At 40.7% G+C, this 10,635-nt stretch overlaps 1 protein-coding gene across 1 annotated transcript in view; it reads right to left on the bottom strand.

Moving 5' to 3' along the window:
• Positions 1–873: 873 nt before the first annotated feature.
• The window catches only part of calcoco1a (calcium binding and coiled-coil domain 1a), a 35,521-nt gene continuing 25,759 nt past the window's right edge, over positions 874–10,635 (bottom strand). Inside the window, exons 12-15 of the mRNA XM_017707949.2 lie at positions 7,419–7,506; positions 5,999–6,249; positions 3,409–3,500; positions 874–1,716 (exon numbers count right to left, since the gene is read on the bottom strand). Coding sequence (XP_017563438.2) covers positions 1,689–1,716; positions 3,409–3,500; positions 5,999–6,249; positions 7,419–7,506 — 459 coding nt within the window. The 3' untranslated portion in view covers positions 874–1,688. The remainder of the gene's footprint in view (positions 1,717–3,408; positions 3,501–5,998; positions 6,250–7,418; positions 7,507–10,635) is intronic.

Here is a 10,635-nt window from a genome sequence, read left to right as displayed (position 1 = left end):
CATGTAGACCCGGAGTTTCCTCATTGTCTGATTATTCAAGTTCATGTAAACACACTGACCAGATTCCTGACAAAATCTGATTTTCTGTAGTTTTCGGATTATTAAGTGTATGTAAATGCACTCAGTGGCTCAGCCATCAGGCAATGTTTTCATAACTGCTCCAGGTAAACTTTCTAAGAGGGAACTTTTAGTGGCACTGACTGGAAGTTTTCTCTAAAATGGAGCATTTCACATCAAACCAGTCGGAATTACTTTGTGTCTTAACCGTTTAATTATGCAGAAGAATCGGTGGGAATCCCCTTTAAATGAAGCATCAAATCAGCCAATATAAGTACTGCCAGTAAGATACACAACATAAAGCCGTTATGAATGCTAGAAAACATATTTATTTCAAACATTGTAATTGGGTTGTTAAATTCTTTAAGAACAAAACTGATTGACAGTGTGCCATTTCCTCCACAGGCTATCTTTGCTAAGGCTAAAAATGGCAAAAAGGGAGGCACGACAGCCACATGACCTTTCATCAAATCATTAATAGCAAAAATCTGATTAAAATGAATGAATGAGTCCCAGCTAGGTGGCTGTTTGAGACACGCACTTAGAACAGCTGGGCATTCCGAACTGGAGACGTTCCACCAAATTTCAGGTCTTTTCACAATAAAATGGTGATTTATCTGCTACAGACGCATCCGGCATAAGAACTTGTGCATGCATTTTACATGCAGATGAGAATTCCATCGATGTTTTTCATATTTACCTTTACTTGGATTGAGGATGGTTTTACATTGATTACGGTTTTACAATATACCTAATAAAAAGATGGCAAATAAGAATAAGATGGCAGCAACTTAAATCAATTTCACACCTGAAAAGTGACTGTTATCGTTTAATAGTAGAAAGCCTTGCATAAAGGAAGGTAAAAGTCTTATCATAGGAAAAAATGGCAAGACTGCAGGAATCTAAAGTGCCACTTGAGACTCTTCTTACAACTTTCATTATCATCTCAGCCTCAATCAACCTCATCTGCCATTCATTAATACATTCATGCAATCTCTTTTCCGACACCAACAACCTGCTTAGGCGGCTGTTAACTTACTTATCAGCACTACAAAAATGATACATATTACTGACACCAGAACCTTTTCAGTAAAGAAAAAAACAAAATCCTACACTCTCAAACCTATATTAATGTCAGTGATAATGTGCTTAAAAGTATTGCAATAGATCTTGCTCTTATAATCTTAACAACCAGTATAACAATATAAGCCTCATGGTAGTACTTGGGTAAATAGCTGTAAGCAGAATTCATAACTAAGCACTAACTTAACATGTCTAAAACACACAAAGACGTAGTAACAAAAGTGCACACACATACACACACACACACACACACACACACACACACACACACACGCACACAGTCTTCTCCACTCATAAAGTCATACGCTCTCCTTCGAGAGCTCCTCTACTTGTCTTTTGATATGTGTTATGGATTTGTGCAGGTAAAAAGATGTGAGAGACTGACTGGTCTAGTAGCTTGTGCATAAAGAAAGTGCATATAAAGTGTAAAGCAAATTGCATATTCAGACAGTTTGTCAGTATGTCGTTGAGGGCGAGAGTGTTACTGTACAAAGATGGGTAACACGCTTCATCCTGGTGCATCCGACCCGCCTCGGCACTTCCGCTCCTCACCACAGGGGGCTCTCTGCCAGGTCACTGAAGAGAAGCAGAAGAGAGGAGACTGTTAGGAGTAGAGTATTTCCAGGCCCCCAGCTTTTGCCTTTAAAGATGCAACACAGGAAGTGAGCTGCTTAGGCAAGAAAGGACCATTTGAGAGAAGTTCTCCATTCACTCCCTTTCATTTCGAGCTGCCGATCAGGAATCAGGAATTTTTAAGTACTTCTTATTATGTATGACTTATTTCTTTCTTATTCATTTATTATGTATTTAGTTTTCCTTCATGTATGGACTTATTTTGATTGTATAATAATATTAATAATAATACTATTAACAATATTAAAATATTGTATATTGTAATATAATGTACTATTTACAATAACAGTAAATACCAAATTTACCAAATATTCAGAAGATCTGTGACCTATGTAGTGTGACAAGTGTAACTCAATAATGCACTGAAAGTGGGTGGTTTTCTAAAACCTGGACTTTGAAACCAGATGTAGAGATAAAGACAGATAAAGACTGCAAAAGTCACAAGTGGCAAGAATTTCCCCAACTGATAGACTGATAGATCATCTTTCATATCAATACTGTTTTACAATCTTCGCTAAGCATTCAATGTTGTTTGTAAATAGTGTGACTTGCTATTTTATGGAAAGAAAGGAGGGATTATTCCTTTTTTTTAACAATTTGGCAAATCAACCCCACTTAATGAGAGTTCTCTGAGTTAGTCTCAGCCTTAGACACTCAACCCACAGAAGAGCCGCCTGATGCACATTATTCACTAAACTAAATACAACTATCAGAATCGTGTTCCACTGTTCTTGTCTATCTGTACTTCTATGTGTCAACTGTTATCATTCCCATGGGAAAGAAACCTTTCTTTCAGGTCTGCACACTGTCACAATCCTAGCCTTTCAGAGCAAGCAAAAGTCTAGAATCTTTTTCTGGTAAATTCTCTGGTGGTACTAAATACAGCATTTCCCAGTAGTCGCTTTTTTATAGCAATTCTTTTAAAGCTGTCCTAATACATCATGTAAAACAGCAGTTTATGGATGGCTGTTTTGCATGTCAATCAAACAGCCCATTGCTGTCAAATGAGGAGATTCTTAGCCACAAGAACTGGTTTCTCTGGTGGCTTGCAAGACCAAGAGTTGTGAATAGAAGAGAGGAGAAGAGAATATTGGGTAGGGGAGAGGAGAGGACGAGTGTGTGAGCGGGCGAGTGAGCAAGTGAATGAAGTGGGAGAGAGATGGTTTTAATGATGCTGAAAATTGGCCGGTGAGCGCCGACTACCCTTTCGGTAAATCATTGCTACGGCTCGCTGTCAACTTATCTGTCCTTCTGTCCTCCCATCACAGCACTCCCCCCGCCCGCCACTCTCGCTCCTTCACTCTCTTTCTCTCTCTATCCATATCTCTCTCTCTCCCCCCTCTCCCTCACTAATTTTATGAGGCGGTATTCAAAACTTCCATCTCCGTGCCATATTCAGCCTGTCACTGTAAATCTTGTCCTGAGTGTACGTGTGTGTATGCGACACAGTCGGACTGTTTGAGGAGGAGATGTACAGAGGACTCGTGAGGGCAGTGTGTACTTGACAGTGACGTGGACACCTGAGTGGACAGAGTGCACGAACACGACATGAGTACGAACGCCCATGAGGAGAGGTGAGGGAGAATCACTGTGACAGTATGACAGGGATTTTATGCGCTTTGTGTATGTGTGTACCTGAGAGTGTTGTCTCTGTGGTCAGGCAGGAGCAAGGCTGTCTCTTCTCCAGAGCTGTTTCCTTCTGAATGAGCAACCTCATACTCCTCTTCCTGTAAGACAAAACGATACATGCAATTAAGAGCTCCTGTGGGCTGTTAAAGTCTCCTAAAGACTAAAAATTCATTAAAAATTTTAAATCATAAAATATCTGAAATCGACCTCTCTTTTAGTGGTATAAACCCCTTAAGGAAAATGCTAGACACTGGCTAATTCTGCTATTTAATCTGCTCTAATTATGTGATTTCTCAGTTCCTCTGTGGCCAGCAAAGCCAAAAATTCCTAGATCTCTTTTTGAACAAAAAAAAACACATGAACTGCAACATAAGCCACATCAGTAGCCTTTTATCATTACACTCATTAAACAAAATAATAATAAGCTCTTCTGAACTGCGCTCTAAATGAATAAACTAGTCTATGATCATGCAAGAGATGTGCAGTCTCAATGCTTTGATCCAAACTGTGTCACTAACAAGCAGTAGAAGCTTTTACTCCACCACCAGCACTGTGCAAACTGCATGTCGAAATCTCTGCATACTTCTCAAACCACAGCGAGTTGAGTAATCTAAAAAAACCTGCTTTTACATCCGCAATTCCAATGAAATTGGAACTAAAACAGAATACGATGATTTGCAAATCCTTTTCAACCTATAATTCAATTGAATACACTACAAAGACAAGATATTTAATGTTCAAACGGATAAAGTTTATTGTTTTTTGCAAATATTCACTCATTTGAATTTGATACCTGCAACACGTTCCAAAGAAGTTGGGACAGGGGCAAGAAAAGACTGGGAAAGTTGAGGAATGCTTAAAAAACACCTGTTTGGAACATTCCAAACATTCCATGAAAGGTACACACAGGTTTTGGAGCAACATATGCTGCCATCCAAGCAACGTCTTTTTCAGGGACGTCCTGCTTATTTTAGCAAGACAATGCCAAGCCACATTCTGCACGTGTTACAACCGCGTGGTTTCATAGTAAAAGAGTACGGGTACTAGACTGGCCTGCCTGCAGTCCAGACCTGTCTCCCACTGAAAATGTGTGGCGCATTATGAAGCACAAAATATGACAACGGAGACCCCGGACTGTTGAGCAACTGAAGTTATACATCAAGCAAGAATGGGAAAGAATTCCACCTACAAAGCTTCAGCAATTAGTGTCCTCATTTCCCAAAAGCTTATTGAGTGTTGTTAAAAGGAAAGGTGATCCCCCTGTCCCAACTTCTTTGGAAAGTGTTGTAGGCATCAAATTCAAAATGAGTGAATATTTGCAAAAAACAATAAAGTTTATCTGTTTGAACATTAAATATCTTGTCTTTGTAGTGTATTCAATTGAATATATGTTGAAAAGGATTTGCAGATCATCATATTGTGTTTTTTATTTATGTTTTACACAATGTCCCAACTTCAACAGTAGTTATCTATAAACAAAGGTATATGTTAAGGTAACATTGGATGCAGTAGAAATGGATAGGTCTGAGGACAGTGAGCAACTTTGACAACGATCAGATTGTTACGGCCAGATGACTGTGTCGAAGTGGCAAGGTTGGTGGGGTGCTCCCTGTCAACAGTGGTGAGCAGGCACAAACCATAAACCTGCAACTGGATCATCAATGTGCGAGGGCCATGAAGGCTAACCCATCTGGTCCGAACAGACAGAAGAACTACAGTGGAATAAGTTACACGTTTATAATGAAGACCAGGGGAGAAATGTGCCACAACACACGTAGCTGCAGACCAGTCAGAGCACCCATGACAGTTGACAGCATCACTGTGGAAGAGGTACACCCTTTCATAGCAATGGAATTCCCTGATTGCAGTTGCCTCTTTTAGCAGGACAATGCGTTCTGCCACACTGCATACTGTGTTTGGGAATAGTTTAAGGAACATGATAAAGGCTAAGGTGTTGCCACGGCCTCTGAATTCCCCAGATTCAATCCAATTGAGCATCTGTGGGATGTGTTGAAACAAGTCTGATTCGCAGCAGCTCCACCCCACAACTTACAAGACTTAAAGGATCTGCTACTAATGTCTTTGTGCCAAAACCAGAGAGCCCCTTCTTGTAGAGTACATGACGCGGTGGTTTGGAGGCATGTGGACGACCAACAGTATATTAGGCAGGCGGAAAGTCTTAGGCTCATCAGTGTACATAATAATAAAGAGAAAACTCTTTTTTCATCTTTAGATTGGTAATTTTTTGTGTTGGTAAGTAAAAATCTACAGCTCCTGAAAGAGAAAGAAGGCATCCTTGATATCGATTGGTCAGCTGTGGAATCTTGGCACAAGGTTGACACCTCAACCGTCAACTTAACAAATCAACACAGTTTGAGGTAAATGTGTGGTGACTTACGCATGCAGTTTGTACAATAATTGGTGGAGTATAAGCTTCCATTACTTCTTAGCTACATTAACTTCACAAGCACTAGACCAGGAGAAAGTGGAAAAAGGTGTACATTTGATTAAGGTTTTGCTACATTAAATCAACAGCACATTTAATGTGTCATTAAAAAAAAAAAAGAACGACAGATAAGAGGTCAACCAGCCTCACCGACTCGGAGCTGTGCATGTGCGTGTCATTGCTGGGCTGGTGTGGAGAGCAGAGAGGAGCTGGCTGGCTGATGACCACTGCATGGGAGGTGTGGAGGTGTCGAGGGGAGGGAGGAGGAGTGGCCGGCAGGAGAAGGTCAGGCTGGGGCTGCTCACACAGACCGTAGTGGCTCAGAGCCCTGGAGGAGTGTGCCTCCTGCAGAGCCTCCGGATTTTCATCCTCTGAGTCCGACAGGGGGCTTTCTGGACGACCTGCATGCCAAACACACACAGCCATGTGGGATTCAGTCTTCCAAGTGCAGTTACACAGTAGCCCCAGAGGTATGTGGATGATTTAACCATTTAATCACTGGCAAACTGTAAGTGACTTCATAAAATGTTTAACAACATTATACTCGTTTTAGAGAATATGCTTACAGCATCAAACTAAAGGTAGACTCTTCGCATGGAGAATAATTCTACACAGACTGTACTATAAAGCACAGAGATGGAAATATCAAAGTCTGGGACTGTTATTCTTCACTGGGATCATGAATTCTGTGGAGTACAGACTTTTTGGATGCAAACCTGCAGAACTCTTCAAAGATAACTGCCTAAATGATAATGCTCTGAAGTGTACCAGCCAATTCTTCCTGGCCCAAAGCGCTTAATCCATTTCAAAGATGGCACAAATATCCAACTACTTTTTGGAGCCATTAAATTTCATGAGCAGTGTTATGAAACGTGTAGAAAGTGTAGAAATGCGTGATGATCACTCTGCTGTACAGCGCACAACTGAAAACATTGCTTAATGTTTAATTCTTCAATATGATATGATGAATATTTTAAAAGTGTACTGAAGTACTGCTCAAACACAAAAGTGCTGAATAAGGGTAAAGTGAAACCAGTGAACTATGGGCACATCTTCCCCCTTATCTCTATTAAAAGTTGAACTAATGTGATATCTGAGCTAGCTCAGCATTTTTGCTTGATGACAGGTGGAAGTGGTGTGTTGGAGGAGGAAAGCTATGGAGTTATTGGTTAATGTTAATTTACATTTTTACATGTTAAAGGCAGCAAGTCATTACAACTTGATGAAAGACTAGAATTCTGTCTTTTAAATAATATGACATGATGAATTATGTCTGATATGACCAGTGACATGAACTAACAAGCTGAAAAGGTCGATTTTGATTTCAAGTAGAGTTTAATAAATTGATTTTCAACCATATTTGTTATTCATGACAGTGATATATCATGGAAGACAAAATACCCATATGCATGCACTTTGCTGCATGAAACTGTACAGTCTAGCTTTGAGTTTGAGTGAGCTGTGTGACACTGCAGTTTAGTGCTTCACCACACTGACTGGTGTCCTTTGTGAGGCTGTGCAGAATCACGCTGCATGACACTGTAATATTACAGGGTGAACAGTTACTCACTGCTTTGCAGCAGGGCAGTTGCACTCCATTTGGATTCACTCAGCGCCTCCAGTCTCTGCTCCAGCTGCCGGATGTACTCAATCACCTCCTACACGTGCATGCGCAGACAAGGTCAAGGAGTTGTATGTGACAGTAAAGAGCTGTTAACACTTTCTTTGCCCTGACCTTAGAAACAGAGTCACTACTGTAATCTAACACCCAGACATGTTTCACCCTCACTGATGCTGGGTAGGTTTGAAAGGTTCATGCCTTTCTTCCTTTTATGACAGAAAAGCATTTTGTGTAAATTATGCTTTTTTATTTTCTTTTATGTACTGTATATTAAACCTTTAAGTTCTTTTCTTGGAAGATCAAGTGGGTTTTTTCTACACTGCACCAGAATACAGTGATTAAAATGGTGGCCTACATTATGTCCAGTAAAAAAAAACAAAAACAAACAAACAAATAAAAAATAAAAAAAAACAACACTGAACAAAACACTGCTGCATAGTAACTGAAGGCTCTGTGTAGTGTACAGAGAGTGTGCTGTATGTGTTTAGTAACTGAAGGCTCTGTGTAGTGTACAGAGAGTGTGCTGTATGTGTTTAGTAACTGAAGGCTCTGTGTAGTGTATAGAGAGTGTGCTGTATGTGTTTAGTAACTGAAGGCTCTGTGTAGTGTACAGAGAGTGTGCTGTATGTGTTTAGTAACTGAAGGCTCTGTGTAGTGTACAGAGAGTGTGCTGTATGTGTTTAGTAACTGAAGGCTCTGTGTAGTGTACAGAGAGTGTGCTGTATGTGTTTAGTAACTGAAGGCTCTGTGTAGTGTACAGAGAGTGTGCTGTATGTGTTTAGTAACTGAAGGCTCTGTGTAGTGTACAGAGAGTGTGCTGTATGTGTTTAGTAACTGAAGGCTCTGTGTAGTGTATAGAGAGTGTGCTGTATGTGTTTAGTAACTGAAGGCTCTGTGTAGTGTACAGAGAGTGTGCTGTATGTGTTTAGTAACTGAAGGCTCTGTGTAGTGTATAGAGAGTGTGCTGTATGTGTTTAGTAACTGAAGGCTCTGTGTAGTGTACAGAGAGTGTGCTGTATGTGTTTAGTAACTGAAGGCTCTGTGTAGTGTACAGAGAGTGTGCTGTATGTATTTAGTAACTGAAGGCTCTGTGTAGTGTATAGAGAGTGTGCTGTATGTGTTTAGTAACTGAAGGCTCTGTGTAGTGTACAGAGAGTGTGCTGTATGTGTTTAGTAACTGAAGGCTCTGTGTAGTGTACAGAGAGTGTGCTGTATGTGTTTAGTAACTGAAGGCTCTGTGTAGTGTACAGAGAGTGTGCTGTATGTGTTTTGTAACTGAAGGCTCTGTGTAGTGTACAGAGAGTGTGCTGTATGTGTTTAGTAACTGAAGGCTCTGTGTAGTGTACAGAGAGTGTGCTGTATGTGTTTAGTAACTGAAGGCTCTGTGTAGTGTACAGAGAGTGTGCTGTATGTGTTTAGTAACTGAAGGCTCTGTGTAGTGTATAGAGAGTGTGCTGTATGTGTTTAGTAACTGAAGGCTCTGTGTAGTGTACAGAGAGTGTGCTGTATGTGTTTAGTAACTGAAGGCTCTGTGTAGTGTACAGAGAGTGTGCTGTATGTGTTTAGTAACTGAAGGCTCTGTGTAGTGTACAGAGAGTGTGCTGTATGTGTTTAGTAACTGAAGGCTCTGTGTAGTGTACAGAGAGTGTGCTGTATGTGTTTAGTAACTGAAGGCTCTGTGTAGTGTATAGAGAGTGTGCTGTATGTGTTTAGTAACTGAAGGCTCTGTGTAGTGTATAGAGAGTGTGCTGTATGTGTTTAGTAACTGAAGGCTCTGTGTAGTGTACAGAGAGTGTGCTGTATGTGTTTAGTAACTGAAGGCTCTGTGTAGTGTACAGAGAGTGTGCTGTATGTGTTTAGTAACTGAAGGCTCTGTGTAGTGTACAGAGAGTGTGCTGTATGTGTTTAGTAACTGAAGGCTCTGTGTAGTGTACAGAGAGTGTGCTGTATGTGTTTAGTAACTGAAGGCTCTGTGTAGTGTATAGAGAGTGTGCTGTATGTGTTTAGTAACTGAAGGCTCTGTGTAGTGTACAGAGAGTGTGCTGTATGTGTTTAGTAACTGAAGGCTCTGTGTAGTGTACAGAGAGTGTGCTGTATGTGTTTAGTAACTGAAGGCTCTGTGTAGTGTACAGAGAGTGTGCTGTATGTGTTTTGTAACTGAAGGCTCTGTGTAGTGTACAGAGAGTGTGCTGTATGTGTTTAGTAACTGAAGGCTCTGTGTAGTGTACAGAGAGTGTGCTGTATGTGTTTAGTAACTGAAGGCTCTGTGTAGTGTATAGAGAGTGTGCTGTATGTGTTTAGTAACTGAAGGCTCTGTGTAGTGTACAGAGAGTGTGCTGTATGTGTTTTGTAACTGAAGGCTCTGTGTAGTGTACAGAGAGTGTGCTGTATGTGTTTAGTAACTGAAGGCTCTGTGTAGTGTATAGAGAGTGTGCTGTATGTGTTTAGTAACTGAGGACTCTGTGTAGTGTACAGAGAGTGTACTGTATGTGTTTAGTAACTGAAGGCTCTGTGTAGTGTATAGAGAGTGTGCTGTATGTGTTTAGTAACTGAAGGCTCTGTGTAGTGTACAGAGAGTGTGCTGTATGTGTTTAGTAACTGAAGGCTCTGTGTAGTGTACAGAGAGTGTGCTGTATGTGTTTAGTAACTGAAGGCTCTGTGTAGTGTACAGAGAGTGTGCTGTATGTGTTTAGTAACTGAAGGCTCTGTGTAGTGTACAGAGAGTGTGCTGTATGTGTTTTGTAACTGAAGGCTCTGTGTAGTGTACAGAGAGTGTGCTGTATGTGTTTAGTAACTGAAGGCTCTGTGTAGTGTACAGAGAGTGTGCTGTATGTGTTTAGTAACTGAAGGCTCTGTGTAGTGTATAGAGAGTGTGCTGTATGTGTTTAGTAACTGAAGGCTCTGTGTAGTGTACAGAGAGTGTGCTGTATGTGTTTTGTAACTGAAGGCTCTGTGTAGTGTACAGAGAGTGTGTTGAATGTGTTTAGTAACTGAAGGCTCTGTGTAGTGTACAGAGAGTGTGCTGTATGTGTTTAGTAACTGAAGGCTCTGTGTAGTGTATAGAGAGTGTGCTGTATGTGTTTTGTAACTGAAGGCTCTGTGTAGTGTACAGAGAGTGTGCTGTATGTGTTTAGTAACTGAAGGCTCTGTGTAGTGTATAGAGAGT

The sequence above is a fragment of the Pygocentrus nattereri genome, chromosome 9 (assembly GCF_015220715.1).
Source record: "Pygocentrus nattereri isolate fPygNat1 chromosome 9, fPygNat1.pri, whole genome shotgun sequence".
NCBI lineage: Eukaryota > Metazoa > Chordata > Actinopteri > Characiformes > Serrasalmidae > Pygocentrus > Pygocentrus nattereri.
Note: the sequence above shows the minus strand (reverse complement) of the source record. Positions and strands in the feature narration are given on the sequence as shown.